This window comes from Zea mays, chromosome 9 (assembly GCF_902167145.1).
Source record: "Zea mays cultivar B73 chromosome 9, Zm-B73-REFERENCE-NAM-5.0, whole genome shotgun sequence".
NCBI lineage: Eukaryota > Viridiplantae > Streptophyta > Magnoliopsida > Poales > Poaceae > Zea > Zea mays.
The window spans coordinates 133,191,155-133,217,698 of NC_050104.1; the positions used below are offsets into that span (position 1 = coordinate 133,191,155).

The window sequence follows — 26,544 nt, forward strand, 5'->3', positions numbered from 1 at the left end:
ATTCAGTCCCAGGCATTAGCAGACTTTATTGCTGACTGGACGCCAGGGGCTCAGGAGGAAGAAACAAATAAAGACGCCGAAGCATGGACAGTGTTTTGCGATGGGTCTTGGGGAACCTTCGGAGCAGGAGCGGCTGCTGTGTTGGTTTCACCTTCCAAAGTTAAAACTTGTTATGCGGCAAGACTTGATTTTAGTTGCACAAATAACATCGCCGAGTATGAAGCTCTGCTTTTGGGTCTTCGGAAACTAAAGGCAATAGGAATCAGAAGGGCCATTCTTAAAACTGATTCTCAAGTTATTTCTGGTCATATTGACAAAAGTTACAAAGCAAGAGACCCGAAGCTTGAAAGGTATCTAGATACAGTCTGAAGGATTGAGGCTTCCTTCGAAGGTTTCTCTGTCAAAAATATTCCTCGTGGAGAAAATGAATACGCTGATCTATTGGCTAAGTCAGCAGCCCAGGGGCTGCCTATACCTTCGGAAGTATTTTTTGAAACAATAAAAGCACCTTCGGTCGAGCTTCTTGAAAGAGCAATCCTCAACATATCCCCTGTTTATAGTGAAGATTGGAGAACTGAAATCATCTCTTTCCTTCAGGGTAATTTTCTTTCAGACGACGAAGCTTATAACAGGAGAATAGAAGCAAGAGCTCGACCATATGTCATAATAGAAGGGGAGTTATACAAGCGCGGGGTCTGTTCCTCATTGCTCAAGTGCTTATCCAGATCCGAAGGTATAGAATTAATGAAGGACATACATGCAGGTCTGTGTGGATCTCACATTGGATCTAGGCCCTTGCTTGGGAAAGTTTTTTGCCAAGGATTTTATTGGCCAAAGGCAGCTTCGGATGCAGCGGATTTAGTTCAAAAGTGCGAAGGTTGTCAGAAATGTGCAAGAGATCAAAAACAACCTTCGTCTTTAACTCAATTAATACAGCCCACTTGGCCATTGCAAAGGTGGGGTCTGGATTTGCTAGGTCCATTACCACCAGCACAGGGGAACTTAAGATATGTGGTGGTGGCAGTGGAATATTTTTCCAAATGGATTGAGGCGAAGCCCTTAGCCACAATAACTTCGTTTACTATTCAAAAGTTTTTCTGGCAAAACATTGTTTGTCGCTTCGGAGTGCCGAAGGCTATCACTGTGGATAACGGGACATAGTTTGATTCTGAAGCCTTCAGAGAATTTTGTAATCAAATCGGCACGAAGATCCATTTTGCATCAGTCCGACACCCAGAATCAAATGGACTTGTTGAAAGAGCCAATGGGATCATAATGACAGGAATAATGAAGTCAATCTTCAATCAGCCGAGGGGAAAGTGGCCATACGAGTTAATCAAAGTGGTGTGGAGTCATAACACAACCATCTCAAGATCAACAGGCTTTACACCCTTTAAACTATTGTTTGGTGACGAAGCAATAACCCCAGAAGAGGCTAAAACAGGATCAATAAGGACAGTAGCTTCGGCAGAGGGCGAAAACGAAGCTGATTGCTCTGTGAAAAAAGATGCTATTGAAGGGATTAGACTTCAAGCTGTGGAAAACATCAATAAATATCAAGCTGAAACAATAAAATGGCGTGATAGAAAGGTCAAGCTAAAGAATATTGAACCAGGACACTTGGTACTTCGAAGAGTAGCTAACCCTGAAACAGTAGGCAAATTACAGCTGAAGTGGGAAGGCCCCTTTTTGGTAGTATCTTCGTCAAGACCCGGTTCCTACAGATTGAAGGATTTGGACGGCAATGACATTCCTAGATCGTGGAATGCGGATGAGCTTCAGCGATATTATGTTTAGTTCGATGTAATTTTTTCTTTTTTGTGGTACCCTTTTCCTTTCCAAAGGGGGAGAAAGGTTTTTAATGGGGCCACAACATGTAATTTTTCTTTTCCTTATTTCAAATTCTATAAGAGCGATATCCCCCAAAAATGTAAATGTAGAAGCTGAGAACGCACCTTCGAGTGCAAAGAAAAAAGAAAAGAAAACAGGAAGAAGCTCCTAAGGGAGGCTTGCAGCGAAAAATAAACGCTGATTCCGCCGAAAGTAAAAGGCGAAGAAGCTCCTAAGGGAGGCTTACACCGAAAAATAAACGCTGATTCCGCCGAAAGTAAAAGGCGAAGAAGCTCCTAAGGGAGGCTTACAGCGAAAAGTCAACGCTGATACACCGAAAAGTAAACGGTGAAGCCGAAAAGTAAACGGCAAAAAGATTTTTATCATTCTTGAGGGGATGAAGGGCCGTACTTATGGTTTTTGAACATTTGTCCTAATGTTCATTTGCACATTACATGTCATCATGTCATTTGCATTCATAAACATCCATTTAGACATATATAGAATCATCATTATGCTACACAAAAAAGACAGGTGCTTCAGAAAATAAGGAAAAGATTCGAAGGAAAAATTTTCTATGCTTCGTTGTGTACGAAAAGAAGGGAAGGTGTTTTTCGCCTTCGGCTCAAAAGAGAAGTTTCGTCCACAGCAAAGCAGATTGAATACGGATAAGGGAGACAGGATATATTACAAGGTATATACAAATTTACATAAGTTATTTCATATCTATATTACAAGAGTTTCTCCAAGAATTTTTGCAGGAAAGCATATTTTAAGCAACTTTAAGCTTCAGCTAAGGCTTCGTCTTCAGTTTTGTCAAACTTCAGCATTGTCAATCTTCAGCTTCGTCATCCTGTATATACCAAATAGCAGAGTAAGAAAGGTACAAAATTCAAAGGAGAAGGTAAAAGTAACAAACATAAGTTTCTTACCGGCTTAAGATGGCTTCGAGCTTCGTCGCCTGCCATTTTCCGCCCGCCACTTACCCAGATCTGGGTCATGAATCTATTTCCGATACTTCCGGCTAAGCTTGGGATATCCATCAAATCTGAAGCTGACAAGCTGAAGTTTGGTCTGTTCACAATGTTTCCATGCGTGCAGCCAGCCTTCAAAAAAGTCGTAGCTGTGCCCCGAGAAGCTACCAGGGCGCAGAAGTCGGCATGCCCACCAATAACTTCGTCAAGGGCGTCAACTTCGCCTTCAATATATTCTAATGTTCTTGGCAGATTCTCAGCTGAAGGTGTAAATTTCGAAGAGCTAGCTCCGACAGAGTGAAACACATCCTTCAGCCGCTGCACACATCGGCTGCCGAAGCTTAAGCATTTCTCCTGAAGTTCTTTAAAAGATGTCTGCAAATTTGAGTATTTATCCACTTCAGCTTTCAGGCTTGCTTCAAAATATTTCTTTTCTTGCTCGAATTTTTCTGATTGTTGGAGTAATTCATTCTTTAATTTGTCATTCTCACTTTGGACTTCAGCCAAAGAGCCCTCCATGGTCTGAATAACAAAATCCTTCTTTTCTAATGCACCTTCGTGCTCTTTGACCATGATTTCAAGGTCTTGGATTGTGAAGTCTTTCTTTTTCAGATTGGCTTCGTGATTTTCAACTTTTTCAGCCAAATCTTGAATGACGGCTTTGTTTTTCTCTTCTTCCAGATCTTGTTGCATTTTTAGAACCTTGCTTAATAATATGCTCTGTCGAAACGATCTTCGTTAGAACACGAACTAAAAGATAATAATAATAATAGTAATAAAATAACAAAAATATTCATTACCTTGAAGTTAGCATAAAGCAAGCTTCCGGCGATGTGGTGTCGTTGGTAACGGCACAAGTCAGTTTCCAGCTTCGGCAAGCCAATGCTTTTGGAGAGGGTTCTAACAATTTTGACCTCGGTACAGTTCCGAAGGCATCTTAGTTTCCCTTCGTTCACCCCACCAAATAGCATAGCCCCTGATTTATATCCGCAAGATATGGCATATCTTTTCAACTCCTCTTTCTCAGCGTCTATTAACTCTTCTCCAAGCAAATCTTGAAAGTTAAAATCTTCTTCCGAAATTTCATCAATTTGCTCTTTCCCCTTTTCAGTTGCCGTGCTCACCGCAGCTGTAGTAGTTTCTTCTTCAGCCATTTTCAAGAGTATATTGTCAATAACCTCAAGTGTGGTTTCCAGGTTCGACTCTTCAGTGGTCCCGGCTTCGGCCCCGGTAGCTTTGGCTTCGCCGATCTCAGCTTCAATAGTTTCCACTCTAGTAGCTTCGGTTGTGGCGCCTTCGGCTTCGGCAGTCTCGGCAAAGACAATTTGTGACACCGTCGCAGGTGGCGGTGTCTGATGGATCACATCCGTCACTTGAATAATTCTCCGTTTTTTCGGCTTCACAGGACTTTTTGCTGCCGAAGCTGCCTTGTCCCTCTGAAAAAACTTCGTCAGTTCCAATGCCAGCGGACTTAGCCTGATAGGCAAGGGTTCAGTCATTACCTTCATAATCTCTTCTACTTCAACAGCAAAAGGAGAAGCAGGAATATCTTCTTCTCGGACCGGTGTTTCCGGTTCCGGGGATGCACTTTTTCTCTTTCTTGTAGTGGCCACCTTCGGCTCAGGATTTAACTCTTCAGCGCTAAGATTTTCAGAATCTTTCTTTTTCTTTTTGGCTACCTTGACGATCTCTTCGTCAGTAGCGCTGGCAATCCTTTTTCGCTTCGGGCCTCCAGCATCTCCGCCCAGTCGGCCATAGTCAGCATATTCAAATCCTATGGCATCAAGCACCCTGTTCAGCCTTCGTTTCGGCCGAGTGCCGAAGGCCGCTGTCATCAGTTGGTCCTCTTTTTTAGAGTAATTCCCAAGAATTTCATTACTCATTATTTCAATTGTATCAAGCCATTCTTGGCAGGGTACTTTAAAATATTTCTTGAACTTATAATAGTAGGGCAGTCGGACGAGTTCCCCCTCTTTCTTTTCCCCTTTGAGCTTCGGCATTGTCCACTCTTTCATAGTCGGAAAAACCCTGAAGGCCAGGAATTCCTGCACTAAATCTCTAGTGCCAATATGTTCTGCAATAATCTTGAATTCGCCCAGTGCAGCCCAAGTTGGACCTTCTACTGCCATTTTGCATCGGGGTCTTGTTTCTCCGAAGATTAGCTCAAGAGGGCTCTGAACCAGCTTCTCTTTGTCTTCGTCAACTTTGACATAAAACCATTCTGATTTCCAGCCTGCCGGCCATTTGCTTCGGTAGCTGATCACGGGAAACTTTGTGGTTTTCCGATAAGCAAAATTATAGCAGCCAAAATTTTCATGCAATCCATCTTTTCTGGCCTTAGTTTGGTAGTGCAACTCATGAACTCGACAGAAGCTGTCGGCAAATGGCTCCACCGCCTGGCTTCGGAGAGCCCAGATATAGACGCTGAGCCTGACAATCGCGTTGAGAGTTAGTTGGTGAAAATAATACCAAATCTTTGCAGCACATCAGAGATCATCCTATTTAAGGGGAATCTCAACCCAGCTTTTAGGAAGCTCTTGAAAATGACTATTTCATCCTTTTCTGGCTTCGGGGTAGTTTCTTCCCCCCCCGAAGCGAAGTAGCTTCTTCTCATTCTCACTGAAATAACCCGACTTCACCATCTTGGAGAAATCAGCCTTGGAGACAGTCGACTTTCCGAAGTCCAAGTGGCTGGGCTTGCTTGGCACGGCAATATGGTAATCATCATCGGAATCAGCTTCCTCAATATTTCCTTCTTCCGCTTCGGCAGCAACTTGTTCTGTCTCGGCAACAGCCTGCTCCGTCTCGGCAGTACGGATTCCTTCCGAGGTCACCAGTCCGGATCGTTGCATCGCTTCGGAGATAGGAACAGTCTCCGCTCCTTCGGCTTCGCTTCCCTCACGCTCAACTCTAGCGGTAGAGCGCACTCTGGCCATTTAATTCTGAATTTCTTGGGAACTAAAAAACTTTTTCTTCCGAAGCTTTTTCTTCTGACGAAGTAAGTTTTAAACTGGAGCTTCGTCTGATTGCGAGAGTCAAGCTTCGGCTATGGTTAAAAATTTTAGCAGCAAAACAGTGCAATAGCAATGAATGCTGTGGTAACTTCACACCTACCCGTCTGTTTATATAGTGCTGCAGGTAAGAAGGTGAATCGTCAGGATTTTTACACCAGGCAAACAGCTGCTTACACCCGCTGCGCGGTGGATCGCAGAGACCAAATAGTAACCCTGCAGGGTGGGACCGCTACGCGCTCGGAAACTGAATCGTTTCTCGACAACGAGCTCAGGGAAGGTGTTTTTCGGACCTTCGGCTTCCTGAAGCCTAAGAGACTTTTTTCACGGATCAAGCTCGTTACGAAAAACGATCTAGCATCGCGAAGGGGCTACTGTTGGGACCATGCTTCGTCGCCGAAGGTCCTGCAGGAAGAAACAGCTTCGGCTGAAGCTGTCTGCATGTGATGACCGAAGGTTGCTGTTCATGAAGCTTCGGAATTACAAACCGACATAAAAGTAGAATGACCTTTTAGTCCATAAGTGTTTGAGTCGTTGTTGTAAACTTTTATGAGGGACATGATTGTAATTCCTCACAGGTTGTGTCCTGTGCCTATAAATAGTGAACAGTATTCCTTTACTGTTCACGCATTCCTGTAATTGCAATCGCATCACTCGGGAATTATTCTTCGCCAAGGCAGAGGTATAAATGTATCTAATATTTGAATACATTAAGTTGATATAATATGAAAGTGATGTTATTTATTTATAATTTATTTGTCTTTGATGCTTCATATCTTGCATTATTTTATATAATCTATTAGAATTCAATTACGAAGATTCAACCTTCGTAATTGTACCGTCCTTAACCTTCGTCCGAAGTTCATTAAATCCTTAAGGGAATAATGCTTCAGCGGACGAAGGGCATTAACATTTAACATTTTATGTTGCCTTGTTCTTAATTCATAGCATTTGAGAACGAGTCCCCAACAGAGCCGATCCGGATCTGCTTGGAGGCGTCGCTGCTGGGGTCGAGGGGGACGGATTTAACCGTCTCCGCTGGCTCGAAGTTGCCGGCGTGGCGCTCCACGTCTGGCACCTCCTTAGAGAGGCTCTCCAGGTCGGTGATGAGGGCCTCGGATTCGGCGAGGGCCTCGGCGTACTCCACGCACTCCACGTCGCATTCGTACGCGTGTCGGTACGTGGGGCCGACGGTGATGACCCCGTTGGGGCCCGACATCTTGAGCTTGAGGTAGGTGTAGTTGGGGACGGCCATGAACTTGGCGTAGCATGGTCTCCCCAGCACTGCGTGGTAGGTTCCTCGAAACCCGACCACCTCGAACGTGAGGGTCTCCCTTCGGAAGTTGGAGGGCATCCCAAAGCAGACGGGTAGATCGAGTTGTCCGAGGGGCTGGACGCGCTTCCCGGGGATGATCCCGTGGAAAGGCGCAGCGCCTGCCCGGACCGAGGACAGATCAACACGCAGGAGCCCGAGGGTCTCGGCGTAGATGATGTTGAGGCTGTTTCCTCCGTCCATGAGGACCTTGGTGAGCCTGACGTCGCCGATGACGGGGTCGACAACGAGCGGGTATTTTCCGGGGCTCGGCACGCGGTCGGGGTGGTCGGCTTGGTCGAAGGTGATGGGCTTGTCGAACCAGTCTAGGTAGACTGGCGCCGCCACCTTTACCGAACAGACCTCCTGACGCTCTTGCTTGCAGTGCCGAGTGAAAGGGAATTAGGCTTACACCTAGTTCCTAAATAATTTTGGTGGTTGAATTGCTCAACATAAATCTTTGAACTAACTAGTTTGCCAAAGTGTATAGATTATACAGGTGTAAAAGGTTCACACTCAGCCAATAAAAAGACCAAGTTTTGGATTCAATAAAGGAGCAAAGGGGCAACCGAAGGCACCCTTGGTCTGGCGCACCGGACTGTCCGGTGTGCCACCGGACAGTGAACAGTACCTGTCCGGTGCACCAGGGGACTCAGACTCCAACTCTTCACTCTCGGGAATTCTCGGAAGCCGGCGCGCTATAATTCACCGGACTGTCCGGTGTGCACCGGACATGTCCGGTGCTCCAAGGAAGCGCGGCCTCCGGAACTCACCAGCCTCGGGTTCGCATGGCAGGCGCTCCGCTAAAATTCACCGGACTGTCCGGTGTGCACCGGACTGTCCGGTGTGCCAGCGGAGCAACGGTCATCTTCGCGCCAACGGTCGACTCTGACAGTGAACAGTGCAGAACAGTACACGCGGCAGAAGTCAGAGCAGAGGATCAGAGAGGCACCGGACTGTCCGGTGTGCACCGGACTGTCCGGTGCCACATGAGGACAAAGCCTCCAACGGTCGACCAGCTCCTACCCCAACGGATAGGATGACGTGGCTGGGGCACCGGACATGTCCGGTGTGCACCGGACTGTCCGGTGCGCCCATCGACCAGCAGCTTCTCCAACGGCTACAAAATTGGATGGTGGCTATAAATATCACCCCAACCGGCCACTTCATGGGTGGGAGTTCAAGCAACATTCCAAGTCACCTAGTTGACATACTCAAGCCCTCCCAACCACATATATTCATTGATCCATCCTATACACAAGATTTAGTCCACTACAACCAACACAAGTGCCACAAAAGAGAGAGCAAGCAATTGAGAGCTACTCAATTGAGTTTAGCCCTAGCGCCTTGTGAGATTCATTGAGAGATAGTGTGTGCTACATCTTTGTGTTCATTTGCGCGTGGAGTTTTCGTCTCCCATTCGAACTTCCTCCAAAGTGTTGGAGGCTTGTAAAAGCTAGCAAGAGACACCAAAGATTGTGGTGGTCCTTGTGGGATCGAGAGTGATCCTTGAGAAGAAGAAGAGCTCGCCGATCCTTGTGTGATCGGGAGAGAGGGAAAGGGTTGAAAAAGACCCGTCCTTAAGTGGACTCCTCAACGGGGACTAGGCCTTCGAGGGCCGAACCTCGGTAAAACAAATCACCCGTGTTCATTGTGCTTTTGCTTGTGATTTGTTTGCTTTCCCTTACTCTAAGTTCTCTTGCACTATTCTTTGCTCATATCATTTGGTGTTGCTTCAAGTTAAAATCTCATTTAAGTGAAGCAACACCCCGCAAGAAAAGAACTTGAGTTAGTGCTCTTTTTCATCTAAGCTTTCTTGCTTTGTTATCATAGAATTATTAGTTGTATTGATTTATCTCTTCCGCATTATTTGAAAGCTATACTCTTTACTAGCAAGAACTTAGTTTTTATACTCCGATAATTGTTCATCTTGTTCTAACCACTAATCAAAGGATCTAGTTGGGGGATAAAGTTTTAATTTTCAGGTTTCGCCTATCCACCCCCCCTCTAGGCGACTTTCACCGAGCCGAGGCATTCGCCACCTGCCCACCATAGATCATGAAGCAGTCGCGGACCTCGGGGAACTCTCCTGCCTGGTGATCTTCCTTCTTATCGTCGTCGCGAGCCCTGCCACCCTCCGCGGGTGGCCCGACCTTGTGAAAGTGGCGCCGAAGCATGGCGCACTCCTCAAGGGTGTGCTTGACGGGCCCCTGATGATAGGGGCACGGCTCCTTGAGCATCTTGTCGAAGAGGTTTGCACCTCCGGGAGGTTTCCGAGGGTTCTTGTACTCGGCGACGGCGACAAGGTCCGCGTCGGCGGCGTCGCGCTTCGCTTGCGACTTCTTCTTGCCTTTCTTCTTGGCGCCGCGCTGAGTTGACGCCTCGGGGACATCTTCTGGTGGGCGGCCCTGGGGCTGCTTGTCCTTCCGGAAGATAGCCTTGACCGCCACCTGGCCAGAGGCGAACTTGGTGGCGATGTCCATCAGCTCGCTTGCCCTGGTGGGGGTCTTGCGACCCAGCTTGCTCACCAGGTCGCGGCAGGTGGTGCCAGCGAGGAACGCGTCGATGACATCTGAATCGGTGATGTTGGGCAGCTCGGTGCGCTGCTTCGAGAATCATCGGATATAGTCCCGGAGAGACTCTCCCGGCTGCTGTCGGCAGCTTCGGAGATCCCAGGAGTTTCCGGGGCGCACGTACGTGCCCTGGAAATTGCCGGCAAAGGCTTGGACCAGGTCGTCCCAGTTGGAGATCTGCCCCGGAGGCAGGTGTTCCAGCCAGGCGCGAGCGGTGTCGGAAAGGAACAGGGGGAGGTTGCGGATGATGAGGTTGTCATCGTCCGTTCCACCCAGTTGGCAGGCCAGCCGGTAGTCCACGAGCCACAGTTCTGGTCTCGTCTCCCCTAAGTACTTTGTGATAGTAGTCGGGGTTCGGAACCGAGTTGGGAACGGCGCCCGTCGTACGGCGCGGCTGAAAGCCTGCGGACCGGGTGGTTCGGGCGAGGGACTCCGATCCTCCCCGCTGTCGTAGCGTCCCCCACGCCTGGGGTGGTAGCCTCGGCGCACCCTCTCGTCGAGGTGGGCCCGACGGTTGCGGTGATGGTGCTCGTTGCCGAGGCGACCTGGGGCCGCAGGCGCTGTGTTGCGCGTGCGCCCGGTGTGGACCGAGGCTTCCCCCATAAATCGGGAAGTCGCGGCGCGATGTTCCGAGGGGTGCCCCTGCATTCGGGAGGCGGAGCTTTCGGCCCGTCGGACCGCGGCGTCCTCCAGGAGATTCTTGAGCTCTCCCTGAATTCGCCGCCTCTCGATGGTTGATGGCTCCGGCATCGCGTGGAGAAGCATTGCTACTGCAGCCAGGTTCTGGCCGACTCCACTAGAAGTCGGTGGCGGCCTTGCCCTGACACCGTCGGCGATGCGGTATTGGATACCCTGGGGTAGATGACGCACTTCTCCGGCCGGAGGTTGGCCCGCCCATTCCTGCCCGATGTCCCGGCGGATTGGCTCAAGTGTTCCTGCCCCCTCGTCGAGCCTGGCCTGCATCTCGTGGATTTGCTCGAGCTGTGGGTCATGACCCCCCGCCGGGATGGGGACCACAACTAGCTCCCGTAGGATGTCAACGCGAGGCACAGGCCTAGGGAGATCACCGTTCTCCGGCATACCAAGATGGTTGCCTTCGTCGGGACCCCCTAGATCGACGTGGAAACATTCACGACTTGGGCCGCAGTCCTCGTCGCCGAGGCTGCGGCTACCGTCGGAGCAGTCGGAAAGGCAATAGTCGCATGCGGTCATGAAGTCCCGCATGGCACTGGGGTTACCAAGTCCGGAGAAATCCCAACAGAAGTTGGGCTTGTCATCTTCCTCGGACCCCGAGGGCTCGTAGGTCGAGACGGCCGTCAGCCGGTCCCAGGGTGACCGCATACAATACCCCAGAGGGTTTGGACTCGCCTCTATGAGAGCGTCCACCAAAGCGAAGTCGCTTGGTGGGTTGAGGCTGGATCCAAAAGGCGTGAGATGGGAATCGGTCGGTACCTCTTGGTCGACGGGCGGTGACGAAGTCACGTCAGGGACTGACTGCACCGTCGTCTCAGGTATGAGGGTGACGCCCAGCAAGTCCTTCGCGAGCGCGCTGGCGTCGTCCGTTTGCTTGGGATTGGCGTGTTACGGGGAGACGGCTCTCGTCTTCGTCTCAGACGCGAGGTCGATGCCCGACGTGCCCCCCGTTGGGGGGCCGGCGCCGTCGACTCGCTCGGCAGCCGACGAGGTGCCGCCTCCTGCTTGGCCTTGGTTGCCCCACCTCCTCCTCCATCGGCGGGGGAGGGGACGGGGTGAGCTCGAATGTTGTTTTTCCACCACGTGGGGAAGACGTCGTTGATTCCGCCGCCGGTGGGCGGGCTATCGGCCGCCATTGTCGCTGTCGCGCGGCGGGGGAAGGAGTATCATGTCGTAGCTGCCGTCGAGGGACATGAACTCAAGACTCCCAAAACGGAGCACCGTCCCGGGCTGGAAAGGTTGCTGGAGACTGCCCATCTGGAGCTTGACGGGAAGTTGTTCGTCAACACGCAGCAGGCCCCTACCTGGCGCGCCAACTGTCGGCGTTTCGAACCTGGGGGGTCCCTGGACCGACGAGTAAATTATCGCCGCGTGCCCCAGCCCAGATGGGTCGGCGCGAGATGGAGCGTGAAGGGGGGAAGAAGCCGGAGGGAGACGGGCGTGAGAGGTGAAATCCCGCGGCCTTCGTGTTTGTCCCACGCCCAGGTCGGGTGCGCTTGCAGTAGGGGGTTACAAGCGTCCACGCGGGAGGGAGCGAGCGGCCTCACGCGAGCGCCGTCCCGTCCTTCCCCGCGCGGCCCACCCTCGTAAGAGGGCCCTGGATCTTCCTTTTATTGGCGTAAGGAAAGGATCCAGGTGTACAATGGGGGTGTAGCAGTGTGCTAATGTGTCTAGCGGAGGAGAGCTAGCGCCCTAAGTACATGCCATCGTGACAGCCGGAGAGGTTTTGGCACCCGGTTCGTGTGATGTCGTGACTGTCGGAGGAGAGCCGGAGCCTGGCGACAGGACAGATGTCGGGGCTGTCGAGTCCTTGCTGACGTCCTTTGCTTTCGTAAGGGGGCTGCGAGTCATCGTCGTCATAGAGCGTGCGGGGCGCCATCATTACTCGTGTAGTGGAGCGAGCCAGATGGGACGCCGGTCTTGTTCCCCGTAGCCTGAGTCAGCTTGGGGCAAGGTAATGATGGCGCCTCCTGTTGACGTGGTCGGTCCGCGCCCTGGGTTGGGCGAGGTGGAGGCTCCTCCGAGGTCGAGGTCGAGTCTGTCTTCCAAGGCCGAGGTCGAGTCCGAGCCCCGGGTCGGGCGAGGCAGAGATCGTCGGTTGAGGCCAGGGCTGAGTCTGAGCCCTGGGGTCGGGCGAAGCGGAGTTCGTCGTCTTCCGGGGCTGAGCCCGAGTCCAAGCCCTGGGGTCGGGCGAAGCGGAGTTCATCGTCTTCCGGGGCTGAGCCCGAGTCCGAGCCCTGGGGTCGGGCGAAGCGGAGTTCGTCGTCTTCCGGGACTGAGCCCGAGTCCGAGCCCTGGGGTCGGGCGAAGCGGAGTTCGTCGTCTTCCGGGGCTGAGCCCGAGTCCGAGCCCTGGGGTCGGGCGAAGCGGAGTTTCCCATGGCGCCTAGGGCCGGACTTGGCTGCTGTCAGCCTTACTCTGTCGAGTGGCACAACAGTCAAAGCGGCGCAGGCGGCGCTGTCCTCTTGTCATACCAGTCAGTGGAGCGGCGAAGTGACTGCGGTCACTTCGGCTCTGTCGACTGGAGGGCGTGCGTCAGGATAAAGGTGTCAGGCCACCTTTGCATTAAATGCCCCTGCGATTTGGTCGGTTTGCGTGACGATTTGGCCAAGGTTGCTTCTTGGTGAAGACTGGGCCTCGGGCGAGCCGAAGGTGTATCCGTTGCTGGAGGGGGGCCTCGGGCGAGACGTAGATCCTCCGGGATCGGCTGCCCTTGCCCGAGGCTGGGCTCAGGCGAGGCGTGATCGTGTCCCTCGAATGGACCGATCCCTGACTTAGTCGCACCCATCAGGCCTTTGCAGCTTTGTGCTGATGGGGGTTACCAGCTGAGATTTAGGAGCCTTGAGGGTACCCCTAATTATGGTCCCCGACAGATGTGGATGACTTCACAATCCTCGATGATATAGTTCCGCTATTGCGTCATTTACCTCCCTTTCGTTAAAGGTCTAGAGACAAACGTCACCACCACATTCATCATAGTTCGATGCAACATATTGAGTACCTCGTCTTCGGACATCGGACCCAGAGGAAGATATGTCAAGAGTGGTTTGGTGGAGCGGAAGGAAAATGAGAGGAGTGAAATAGGAAGTGGTATAAGTAAAATGGAGAGTGAGGGATGTAAATGAATTAAATGTTAGGATTTATGGGCTAGACGCCTAGACCCAATTGAGAAATTCAAATAAATCTCAGGAAAATCTCAAAAGCCCATATAAGTGTATGACTAGGGAATGGTGGAACCAATAGCACCATATTGCTAGTTTTAGTGGAGTAGAGCTAGTTTAAATATGGAAGGCACACTCACTCACACCAAGTCATGGATGAGAGGAATCCATGACTTGTGAGTGAGTGTGGCTTCCATATTTAAACCAACTCTACTCCACTAGAACTAGCAATATGGTGTTATTAGTTCCACCATTCCCTAACCATACACTTATATGTGCTTTTGAGATTTTCCTAGGATTTATTTGAATTTCTCAATTAGGCATAGCCCATAAATTCTAACATTAAACACCCGCCATAAAATAGCTAGATTCGTAATGTTTTTATTTTTTAGTTTTTGTTTGAATTCTTTAGGCTTTAAACAGTTGAACGGATAAATGCAACGGCTAGCTAGCACGCGACACACATTTGGATCAATTAAGATGTGCCACATCGCTAAAGCCGGTCCTTACCCATTGTTTCATGTCGGTAGCGATCGTATGCACCAATCTGGTGAGACCATGTGTAACCCATCCATCGATATTGAGCGACGCTGGCTCCAACGAGGTCCACAAATCGATCGGCCGAACTGATCGGTGTTGGGCCGTACCGACCAGCGTCCAGTCCATCACGTCACTTTGCTGATAAGTAGGGATGGCAACGGGATTTCCCCGTCGAGGAATGACTTTCCATCCTGTCCCCGCGGGGACAAAAATTCTCCATCCCCGTCCCCGCGAATGTTCATAAGAGAGCTTTTTCTCTCATCCCCGTCCCCGTCAGGGAATTTATCCCCATAAGAAACCCCACGAGGAATCTATCCCCGCTAGAACTATAATATTTAAAGATAAATTTAAATTGATTGTATCAAATTAATATGAATTTAACAAACAATATTGAAAATTACAAGAGACATCTACTTTAGAGTTTAGTTTTCTATTTTATAACATAGCATGCACTGAGTTCTTACTATAATTTTAACAAGTAAATTGACTAACTTAGATAAAATAGTTTCGTGGGGCGGGTACACACGGAACGGGGACGGGGATGGTTCCCGCGAACCCGACGGGGATTAAATTTCTCCCATTTAGATCCCCGCGGGGACTAAATTCGTCTCATACCCGTCCCCTAATAGGGAAATTCCTCGCGAGGAATCGGGGATCGGGTTCTCATTGCCATCTCTACTGATAAGGGTGCACCTTGGAACCAGCCTTATGCCGCTAGTTGCATTGCATAAAAATTTCAAGTAAACCTATATATAGCTACTTTCTTTCTTATGGCCCACAACCCATGTTATCTTCAAGATAATATAAAATGCACAGCACATTTGTAACATACGAAAACACACAAGAAAAACTAAGTCATACCATCGAATCCAAAATATAGTCATTTGGACAAGGTTAACCATCAGCGGACACGTTTGTGTTGCAAAACACACACCAAACGGAAGCAAAGGCATGCAGAATCCAAAAGAGATGCAGGTCCTGGAAAGAAGGGAATAACGTGGCACCTCGCTTGCTATCACACAGTCCTATACTATATAATCCTTGTGTGTTGTCTGCGCTTCTCCAGAAAAGTCCAGAGCCTCTCTTCTTCCGGACTGGCACGATGAGCTTGGTTCTCCCGCGGGAGTGGATCTATTGACGGAAGGTGCACGAGGCATGATGTGCATCTGTTATGTCATCTTATCTATATTATCAATCGACGATGTAAACCAACAATGAGGGATACAATTTAACATTCGCTTGGCTTTCATCTATTTCGGTTTTTACTGTTTCTACAGTGTTTTTGTTTTTATAAATTACAGTTGTATCAGTCTAAACAACCGGTTTTAATCTAAAGCGAACAGTATATCCATAAGCAGCATCTCTGAGAACAACGCTGCAACAGCACCTGTCATATAAACCGCTTGGGATATTAACATCTGGACTGCATGTACATGTTCTTTGAGAAGACTTGTTTTTGTTCCCCTACACATTTTGAACCACACACATAATTCCACGAATGATTCCTCGATCTTATTCTCCACAGGTAAGTTGGGAACAACTTAAACCTTTCCCAAATAATCTGGGAACAATACACCACCGGGAAGTGGTAGATCTACCACTAGGTTCACTGGAAGTTCAAGGAAGCGAGGACCTCTAGAAGGGAAGCGACAAACTGCATCTGGACTTCCTCGTCGATTGCCAGGAAGAGGGGGAAATGGACAAACAGAGACCCGATCCCATGCTTCTCTGCAAACTTGAGTGAGTGGTAGTAGACGTAGTTGCACACAAATCGACCAGCGTCGTCTGAAGGCACCACGTCGTATCCCATCTGTTGGAGAGACTTGCTTATCTCCTCCACTGGCAGTGTAGTCTGCTTGGTTATTATGAAACAAAACGTAGTTCAGCAGATGATGCACATGACAAGATAACTGACAGAATACAGGCAGCTGTGCAAATTAATCATTGATCTAGAAGCTGGAGAACATTAGAGATCAATCGCAGTATTTCCTTGGGGAAACCTCCTTACTCGAAGACCTTTTAAGGAGGACGAATCTGTATGCACAGTGGTTAATGAGAGTGGTGTATCGAAAGTATTACATCTAAGTTTAATGATGGAAAATCGATACTCTGTTTCTACTGTTGGAAACGAAAAGGATTCAATCGACTGACAGCATGTTCATTAAAACGGAGGATATGTAGGACAGTAAGTCAGTAGGTAAGCAGCATAATATGAAATACTAGTCTTCCAAGTAGGATGCTTAGAGATTCTCAATGATTTATCGAGGTAGTAACTGTTAAAATATACCTGTCTTGCGTGTAAGATGCTTCCATCTGACGATATGATAGGTGTCCTCTGGAATGTAAAAGAAAAATGAATGATCAAATGTAAAGAAATCATGAACATAATAATGGAATAAAGAACAAACATGCTTGTATATACATATGAAAATCGTCAAGGTGAAATGGTAGCGACCTGTGGTTTCCATCCTAGCTCATCAGGGCAACGGAAAGTAGCTTCATTAACAGCTTGATTCTCAAGAGCAAACCTATGTGAACCACTGTTGGCGCCAAAATGGAGCTTGAATAAACAAAAAAAAACAATTCATTTAAACTAAATTAATGGATAAATGAAAAAAAAAGATCCAGCAAAAGCATGACAGTGTTGAATGGATAAAACTGCTTGTCCAATCCAAACTAGCTGAATTTTACCCTGCTTCCTTAATTACTTTATACACTGATATATGATCTGGTGAAGCGTGAAGGGCGCGAGAGAGACAGTACCAGAATTACTCGCTCCTGACGTTCCCGGCCGGAGACGGTCGACTCCAGCAGTTCATACAGCGGGCCAAGCGCGCCCTGCCCGGCGGCCTCAAGGACGGTGCAGCTCCCGAGAACAAGGCCCTTGGGCAACCCTCTCGTCTCCATGAATGGCTGGAGACCGCGCACGATCCTCTCCGTCGGGTTCTCGGCGACTCCATGGAACCTCTTGAATCCGGTGACGTGGACGGTGACGGGAGAAGGCCCCTCGGAACCCATCTATATATATATATATGCGGTGAGCGGTGTTGTCTGTTGTGTTGAGAACCTGGAATCCTGGATAGAGGTTGCTAATATCAGTGAAGCAAAGGTACTGCAGCGGGGAAAAACAGGCGTTGGCAGCCGCCATGCGCCATCATCATCATACAACAACCATCATTATCTGTCATCCATCATCGAGAGACCTCGCGCAGCAGCATGATTGACGCTGGGATTTCTTCGATACAGTAGCAAGCACACGGTTACAGTAAACAAGGGAGGAGCCCAAGTCCAAATTGAACCGGGAATTCCATAGACGAGACCACGAGGGGGGGAAGAGCTGTAGACCCAAATTAAACAGACAGCCGCTGGAGGAAAGGCGTTGCTCACCTCGGGAGAGTGGGCGGGCGGGGGCGGGGCTGGCCTGGGCGCGCGGGGGATAATTGTTGAAACAGCTCCTCCTCCTCCTCCTGTCCTGCAGCTGTTGGCTTCAGTGCACTGCAACAAATTCGCCGGCGGTCTCGCGGGGTGGGGGAGGGAGGGAGAGAGGGAGAAGCGGACAGACGGAAGAAGAGCTTTTCTGACTCAACCCAGTGCTTTACTGATGATAAAATAAACTCGCGTCCACGTCACAGCCCCCGGTGTCAGTGGCTGGGAGCCAGCTTAGCCGAGGAGGATAAGGCACGAACGGCGCGTCCGCGGTTTGCATTGCGGCCTTGCGGGGAAGGCGAAACAGTCGGCAGAGCAGGCTGAGCTGCCGATGAGGCCGAAATACCAACTTTTTTGCAATTTGGCCCTTTTCGGGTTTTTTTCCCACATTTATGCCCCTGGCAGTTTCATTTCAAAAAATGGACCCTTAGCTCGGCGCCGTCATCATTGGCGCCGAGCATGTGTGTGCCGGCGCCAATACTATTGGCGCTTATACGTCAGACGCCGGTGTGATCTGGATTGACGTGGCACGTACCTCGGCACCATAGATCTTGGCGCCGAGGTAGGCGCCCGGTCAACGACGCCTACCTCGGCGCCAAGATCTATGGCGCCGAGGTACGTTCCTATAAATAGTACCCTACGTCTGGCTTGTTGCTGTGCTCATTTCAATTCTTCTAAACTAGAGATGTCTAGGCGTGGTAAATATGCTAAACAAAGGTAAGTTTTGGATCTGCCTCTTATTTTGTGAGTCTATTATATTTCTGATTGTTATAGAGTTTATGGAAATTTAGGAAGGGTCCTTTGACCGGAACTGCCTTCGACCCGCTGCCTTTGCCAAGTGGTGTTCCAGTGCCTATGTGTTTTTGTGGTGATCCTTGTAAGGTCGATAAGTCTGAAGATCATGACACCTATCGACAGAGGTATTGGATGTGTGCTAACTTTGCATTTGAGCCAACTGTTGTTCAACGTCGGATGAATTTAATGGTGAGAATAGTCTTGTAATATGTTTACATTTGTGAATGTTTTTGTAAATGTTTTTTTGCGTACTAATAATTGCACATTTTGTAGACTCCTCCACCGCTATGTGATTTTGAGCAGTGGATTGACACCGAAATATCAGAGAAAGATAAGAAGTGGCTGGAGAATCTTCAAAAGTGGGATGCAGAGGACAAAGAGAGGATGAAAAAAAGACGAGAGGAGCTTGCTGCCGAGCAACAACGTGAAGACGAAGAGAAAATGAGGCGTGTTGCTGAATGCAGGGAAGATAAGGAGAAGAAGCTTGAGCGTGCACGTCGTGCAAAGGAAGCAATGGAGGAGAACCCTGATGCATTTCGCAAAGGCAAATGGCCCCGTTGTACTCAGTAGTATTGGTGTTTTATTTGAAGTTATGTAATAATGAACTTATTATTCGGTAATATGTATTGTCGAACAATGATATTTCGTAATGAATTACCTTCAAATTGATGAAAAATTACATAAATACATAATTGATGAAAAGTAGATTTAAAGCAATTCTTGAAGGCGACTTGAAGCAATTGAAATAGATAACCAACACGCTAAAAGCAATTGATACATAAGAGTTTTCTAGTAGTGCTCCCACATTCCAAATTGAGTTGAGCCTTCCCCATAGTATCCTCCCATTGTTGGTGTCTGCTGTGGGTGCGGTGGAGACGACGGAGGACCAACATTCTTGTTGTGACAAGGGCAGCAACAATATGGATCTGGGCATACTTGCACCTGTGAAGCACCACCATTGTTTGTGTCTCTTTCTTCCTCATCATTTTTGTTGCTTACTTCTCTCTCTAGATCAAATATCCTATTCTGTAGGTAGGATATGTATTCCGCATGAGGAAAAATTGGACGAGGATCTACCCAACGAGTGAACCCACAATTCTCCTTGACCAATGAATGCTGCATAAATGTTTATAGTTAGTTCCACCATGTATTTAGAAAAAAGGACTAGAAATTAATTTGTACATATGCATAAGGACATCTGAAGAAACGCCGGCCTCCATCAATTCCACCCTCAACGAACATCTGCACCAAGCAATCCTCGCCATGCATGCACTTCGGCCAATCTTCTCTCCTATTATCGTAGGACCTAAGTCTAACCTCTTTGTTGAAATCTTTTTTACTTTGAACTGGAAAGTTAAAAACCGCCTCTTCAAAAAAATCTGGACCAAGAGGGCCATCAAAAGACATTGGAGTTAACTTCCCTCCATCCTTTCGTCTCTCATTTACCGCACCCTTGCCCCTAGAAGACCCTGAAGCCATTCTATTGCACAATGAAGCAAATGTACAAAGGATCGTGTATATATAGGCTAAAGGATAGATAGTGTAATAGATTATAAACATCAGATATGTACAAAAACTCTGAAAAGGCTATGTTCTAGTTCTGAAAAGGCTACATGTCCTACGCTATGTTCTTTTTCTGAAAAGGCTATATATACAATCCTGAAAAGGCTATTTTTACACTCTGAAAAGGCTATATAAGCACTCCTGAAAAGGCTACGAAATGGATCTGAAAAGTATAGATGCTAGTCCTAAAATTAATGCTTCTGAAAAGGCTATGTAATAGTTATGTAAAGGCTACATGACATAACCAACAATTTCACAAAATTTCGGCAGAGTTTTCTCTGTTTTTTGTCAATCCAAGACATACTCATAGATAAGCATAACATACAAGTGCATACAATTGTAAACAATTCCAAGCAAGCTCATAAAAGTCTAAACAAGTTCATTACAAGTCCATAGAATTCATACAAGTCCATTAAAATGTCATACAAGCCCGTAGAGGCCAAATGAGTCCATTACAAGTCTATATAATTCATACGTTACATAACAAGTCCATAGAGTCCAAACCAATTCAACGTCTCCTAGTCTTACCCTTGCCTAAAGCGTCGGTGCCTGGAGTGTAACGTTGTGGAGAGCGGTGTCGCCTACGATCCTGTGGTTGTAATGGCTGTGTCGAAGGAGCCCCCTCAAGCTGTGAAGGTCCTATCTCGTCGTGATCGTAGTCGAAGCCAGCACCAAGACCTGTGGAGGGCGTTGCTGTGTCGGTACACGATGGTACATGGACGTCATGTGCAACAGTAGTCCTGCAGCCACAGCGAGCAGCAGCTCCACGTAGGCGCCTAGATAAACGCTGCATGCCAAAGACATATTAGTTTACAACATATTCATAACACGCTAAAGGCTATAAACGATGCATGTGGGCTTACCTGCAAGAAGCTGCGCATGCTGCTGTCGCCCGTAGTCAAAAGTTGGCGATCAATGTCCTCTACCGACCGTCGCAATGTGTTACCCTGTACAACACAATTTGCATCACACATACTATTTATACATGTCGAGTATTAAAATCGAGTAAAACTTACCACTCGATCTAATATGGGTGCCGCCTCCACTTGGGTTCCCAGTCTAGTGGTCAGGTCATACTCCGTTTCTTCATCGTCTGAAGAATCAATGTCGGCGTAGTCTTCCGCTGTCCACTGCTGGCGAAGCTTACAACGAGTCGCACCCTGGTACCAAGCTTGGTACCGCCTGTAATCACTATTGTTGTGCAACTCATCGTTGGAATATACATTCTCAGCACCCGATTCCCAATCATTTACTAATATCAGATGATGTTGACGAAAGTCCGTTATCTTCTTTTGCTTCCGCCGGTCAAATCTACACACAAATCATATCATATAAATAACACAAAGTTAAGAATGATTGATGTTATAAATTGCAAACTGGATTTATAGATTGCGAACTTACTTGTGTAGCTCCTTTGAAGTAGGAACATCTTCAACCGGCCATAGCTGGTTCCTACCAAACTGTCTCTGAACCCTGTGAGGTAGGTGCCACTCAACACACCAGAAACAGACCAAAGGACATTGCATCATATAGAGTTCATCTTCACTGCTGCATACTACACTAAAGATCATCCCAGCATACTCAGGTGCGTTGTATGGCTGCCATGTGACCTAAAACAAAAATGAAGCAATCTATGTTAAGTATAATAAAACAAATTTCATAACGATAAGTTTTTCATTGTTGAGTACTTACGCTAGAGGCAGAAAGGGTGTCAAACTCGTTAACATACTCCATGTATGCCCTCTTAGCTCTCGCAAAAGGAGCTGCCACTTGGTCCCAAATATAAGCATACGTCGGTCGAAGACGATCATTTCCATGAATCATCCATGGCCAGGGTCTAGGCTGGAAAACACGTGGTCGACCAACTGGTATGCGAAACCTGCAAAATGAAATTTATGTTAGTAAGTAATATAGCCTTATTAAATAAAATTTTGAAGACTTCGGTCCAAGACGTACCACATCCATATCTGCAGGAGGTAGACGCAACCGCCTATAGACGAAGAGGAGGACGTACGACGGCAAGCTTCACAAAGCTGCCGGTACAAAAAAGAAAGCACAGCGGAGCCCCAACTGTACTGTCCAGCTGTATCCCAGTCGGTTAGACATGGGATGTACATCCAGGACGCGCAGTCTCCTGTGGCGTCTGGAAAGAGGACACAACCAAACATGTGCAAGATCCAAGCTCGACAATAGAACTGGACTGTAGCCTCATCAGCATCAGCAGGGCACACACCAAAAGACTGACGGAGCCATGTGATGCCTACTCCAGCAGTCCGTTCAACGCCCTCAGCAGGAAGCTCCCTACCAAGAAAGGCCTCAACTCTAGCCCTCCATCCGTCAGAGTCACATTGGCCTGTCACTGCTCTGCCACCAACATTGAGTCCAAGTATCTTCTGTGCATCCTCTAATGTGACTGTCATCTCACCAAAAGGAAGATGAAAACTATGTGTCTCAGGACGCCACCTACATAATTAAAAAAAATAGTGTAAAAGAGCTCAATGATTCAAGAATATTTTTATAAAATCATAACAATACCTGTCCACAAGTGCAGTAATGGCCGCCGAATCAATAGTAGGCAACCCGCGTCGTAACTGGTAAGATATTACATCTAGACCTGCTCGTCTGAGGTAATTAGTGTACCTGTCGTCGAACACCATGTCTAGGAACCCATTGTGTGTCCTAGAACGAAGCGTTGCTAGGTCCTACACGGAAAAATATTATATAAGCAACACCATTTGTACAACAACAAATCTACAAAAGATATTTACAATTAAATACCTGGCCTTCCGACAGAAGGCGCCCCCGGTGGCTCTCGTCGTAGAACGGGTCGAGAAGGTGGAACTGTGCCATCCTACAAAATGAAATTAATGTTAGTAAGTAATATAGCCTTATTAAATAAAATTAAGGTAGTATCATTAAACTAAAAATACAAACCTCGCTAATCTGCCAACGACAAGTGCGTGAATTATGACCAAGTCTACCGCACTTGCCACACTCATACTGCTCGGGGTCGGTAAGAAATGGTGTTCTCCTTCCCCTTCTACTCCTACCACCAACCTGATCCATAACCATCTTGTGCCTCGTCCTCTTCCTGGATCCACGCTTGGTCCAACGACTACTTGGATCAGCGACATACTTTGGGCCATCGTACGGAGGCCACTCACCCGCGTCACGATAAGGAATAAATCTTGGACTCCAAGTCAACACTAGTTTATCAATAGTAAACTCTTGAGGTATCCTCCTCTCTAAGTCAAAGTTACGAGCTCGAGCAGCTGCGATTAGATGAGAACATGGAAAATGGTATTGCCTGGGTGCGCCACAAGTACATGACAAGTCATTAAGGACAACCACATGCTTCCTCGACTCTTGTGACTCGCCGTCAGAAGTAGTACCAGCTTGAAGGAATACCTCATATGTCCCTGACTGTAAGTCAAAACAATCAACAGTGTGTGTGTTTGCCCTTTCCTTTGCCTTCTCTAGAAAGGTCTTAGGCTTTGGAGCCCATCTCTCTCCCTCATTCTGCAATCCAACTGCGTGGGTGTGTCTATCATTGAACCATGCCACAAGCTTGTAAAAGGTAAATGTCACTATAGCAGTGACCGGCATACCACGTATGCCCAACAATAATTTGTTGAATGACTCGGCCATGTTACTACACTGGAACTCATATCTCCATCCACCTAAGTCGTGAGCTCTCGTCCACTTCTCCAAATCCGGCATCAATCCATTCAACCAATCTCTACCTTCGGCATTTGTTGCGACTTTGAGCTTTTCTAACTTTTCTCTAAAGAACTTGTCTTCCAGCTGTCGACATGTCTCCTGGAAAAGCTCAAAGTTATCCTTGACACCATCCTTACGCAGAAGATTCTCAGCAAGGTGTCGAGTACACCACCTGTGATGCAAAGGAGGGTACCCATCGATCTGCTCACGGACCGCGTTGAGTATTCCCTGGTGCCGATCTGATATTACACCAACTTCCCGTCCTGGGCCAACCACATGTATCCGGACCAGTCGCAGGAACCAGCCCCAACTGTCTTTGTTCTCTTTCTCTACCAGAGCAAATGCTAGGGGAACTAGCTTGTTGTTTGCATCAACGGATATGGCAATTAGAAGAGTGCCCTGGTACTTGCCGAGAAGAAACGTGCCGTCAATTGAAAAGACAGGACGACAATGCCGGAAGGCATCCACACACTGGGGAAAGCACCAGAACGCACGGAAGAATATCTGTCTCCCATCAATCCATGCATTTGGTTTAGGGATGTACTCATAATGCATGCCTGGATTGACCGCCTTCATTGCATTTAAAAGAACAGGTAGCTGCTCGTACCCAGACTCCCAGTCCCCATATATCATCTTCCACGCACACTGCTTAGCCCTCCAAGCTTTACCATATGTTATCTTGTACCCATCAAACACATTCTCCACGATCCTCATGATTGTCCTAACCTTCATATTTGGTTCCGACTGCAGTATTCCCATAAGTCGCTTCCCAATGAGGGTTGATGTCAATTGGCGATGTTTCATCGTTAACTCATGTTCAGCACATGTGTGTGGCCCCACTACTTTTGTTATCTTCCACTTTGCGGTGATCTTTTGTATCCTAGCACAAACCCTCCATGAACAGTTATCCTTGTCGCATACAACCGTGTAACGACGTTTCTCGTACGAATGAAGTACTCTATACGGCCTCTTACGTAAGACTGCATAATGCTGCAACCACCTCTTCAAGGCAGTTAGGTCCTTGAAGACCCTACCCTTTTCAATCATCATGCTAGGACCGGCCTCAGGAGCGTCAAGCAGCTCATCATCCCTGCCCTCTGCATTTGCCTGATGAGAAAGACTAAGATCGCTGAACTCATGCACTCTAGGATCCCGACCGTCTGGAAAAACACGTTGCAACATCTCAATGTCACTCTCTGTGAGTTCACCAACCGGGCGATCATCATCTGAATCGGCAGCCATAGCAAAGTCATATGGCTCCTCTTCATTCCTAAACTCAGGACTGTTGGAGGCAATAAAACCATCACCGAAGCAGCCACGTGCCTCAGTCTGAGGATCAACCACAAGAGTAGGAGTCTCTCCTGCAACATGTACAAGATGATCAGTCCCACGTCAAATGGAATGAGCAAAGTGCTCATGGTCCAAAATGAAGATGTAATGCCAATAAGACTTACTGCAATTGGTTTGTGCCAAAGGGATACACGCAGCTAAATCTGTCTGCAGACCATCTCCTGGCTGACTTAATGGGATCAAATTGGGGCCAGATTGAGCATCAGGAACAGTTGGCACGTCATCGATAGCACGATCAAAATCTTCAGGGGGACGGTCTACTACAACCGGACGCACCACAACCTCCATGAGTTGCAAATGGGTCTTCATAGCCGAAGTAATATAATTATCCCAATCCAGTTGACAATCAATTGGGATGACTCGTCTTATGACATTTGGTGGATGACCGATATTAAGCACTCCGTCAACCGCAATGTCATCAGCTTGATGGAAACCTAACTTTTGTTTAGCCTTTGTAAACACATCTCTCAAGGAGGGTCTACCATCGAATAGTACCGGCACGTGTCGCATGTCAATGAACTTGGCATTTCCATACGGATCTTGTTCCACATTGCCTCCATGATACAAGCTCAAAAAATTGTCCATCTATTTGAAACACCAATTAAACATTCAATATAAACTGTGGATGGTTATTACCTAACCACAAACCACTAATTTGTACCTAAATAAGTACAAATATAACCACCACCCACTAATATACTAACCACATTATAAAATACTCATATATAATAATTGCAAATTTTGACAGCACCTCCCCTGCACGGGTAGGATAAAAAACATGCACATTTGACTCACATTCATAATATTCAATCAAATTAGCATTTATCACATTATAAAATACTCATATATAATAATTGCAAATTTTGACAGCACCTCCCCTGCACGGGGAGGATAAAAAACATGCACATTTGACTCACATTCATAATATTCAATCAAATTAGCATTTATCACAATAACTAACATTCATCACATTCAAAAAACCACAAATTATAGCAAAACAATTTAACATAATTAACACAAAATGCTTGCACAATAAACAAAAACCATATAAAATTTACCTAAACGGTCGGGGATGAACGTCGACGACGCGGGCGAGGAGCGAGCGCGACCGAGGAGCGCGCCCGGAACGGGTCGACGGCCGTGCGGCGGCGGTGGGAGGCGTCCGGCCGTGTCGGGGCGGCGGCGCGGTCAGGGCTGGCGGGGCTGCTGGGGGGCGGGCGTGGCGGGGCTGCCGGGGGGCGGGCGTGGCGTGTCCGGGCGGCGCCGGTCGGGGGAGGAGCGGCGCCGGGCGGGGCGGCGGGGGCGCTTGCGGGGCGGTGGCGTGCGGGTGTGGGCGTGGCGGCCGGTGACGGGGAGGAGCGGCGCCGGCCGGGTGTGGGCGTGGCGTCGCCGGCCGGGGAGGAGCGGCGCCGACCGGGTGCGGGCGGGGCGTCGCCGGCCGGGGAGGAGCGGCGCCGGGCGGGGACGGGCTTGGCGTCGCCGGCCGGTGGAGGAGCGGCGCCGGCCGGGGGCGGGCGGGGCGGCGGCGGCCGGTGACGGGCGGGGCGGCGCCGGCCGGTGGTGGAGCGCCGCCGGGGAGTAGCGCGGGCCGGGGAA

The 26,544-nt window shown here is 48.4% G+C and overlaps 3 protein-coding genes across 3 annotated transcripts; 1 reads left to right on the forward strand and 2 right to left on the reverse strand.

Annotated features, from left to right (window-relative positions):
• Window positions 1–15,421: 15,421 nt before the first annotated feature.
• Window positions 15,422–17,522, reverse strand: LOC100276484 (pyrrolidone-carboxylate peptidase). The gene is made up of 5 exons (NM_001308291.1): window positions 17,482–17,522; window positions 16,858–17,169; window positions 16,550–16,654; window positions 16,382–16,429; window positions 15,422–15,946 (listed from the first exon to the last, which is right to left on the reverse strand). The coding sequence occupies exons 2-5, from the start codon at window positions 17,110–17,112 to the stop codon at window positions 15,701–15,703; spliced, it is 654 nt and encodes a 217-aa protein (NP_001295220.1). The 5' UTR covers window positions 17,113–17,169; window positions 17,482–17,522; the 3' UTR covers window positions 15,422–15,700.
• A 570-nt stretch (window positions 17,523–18,092) lies between these two features.
• On the forward strand, window positions 18,093–18,965 carry LOC109942362 (uncharacterized). Its single transcript, XM_020544299.3, has 3 exons — window positions 18,093–18,237; window positions 18,312–18,504; window positions 18,589–18,965. Exons 1-3 carry the CDS (start codon window positions 18,125–18,127, stop codon window positions 18,883–18,885), a joined length of 603 nt encoding a protein of 200 aa, XP_020399888.2. The 5' UTR covers window positions 18,093–18,124; the 3' UTR covers window positions 18,886–18,965.
• Window positions 18,966–19,115: 150 nt separating this feature from the next.
• Window positions 19,116–22,746, reverse strand: LOC109942429 (protein MAIN-LIKE 1-like). Its single transcript, XM_020544426.3, has 9 exons — window positions 22,657–22,746; window positions 22,414–22,580; window positions 21,835–22,341; window positions 21,571–21,757; window positions 21,280–21,488; window positions 20,895–21,189; window positions 20,742–20,825; window positions 19,498–20,665; window positions 19,116–19,431 (listed from the first exon to the last, which is right to left on the reverse strand). The coding sequence occupies exons 1-8, from the start codon at window positions 22,726–22,728 to the stop codon at window positions 20,387–20,389; spliced, it is 1,800 nt and encodes a 599-aa protein (XP_020400015.2). The 5' UTR covers window positions 22,729–22,746; the 3' UTR covers window positions 19,116–19,431; window positions 19,498–20,386.
• Window positions 22,747–26,544: the final 3,798 nt, after the last annotated feature.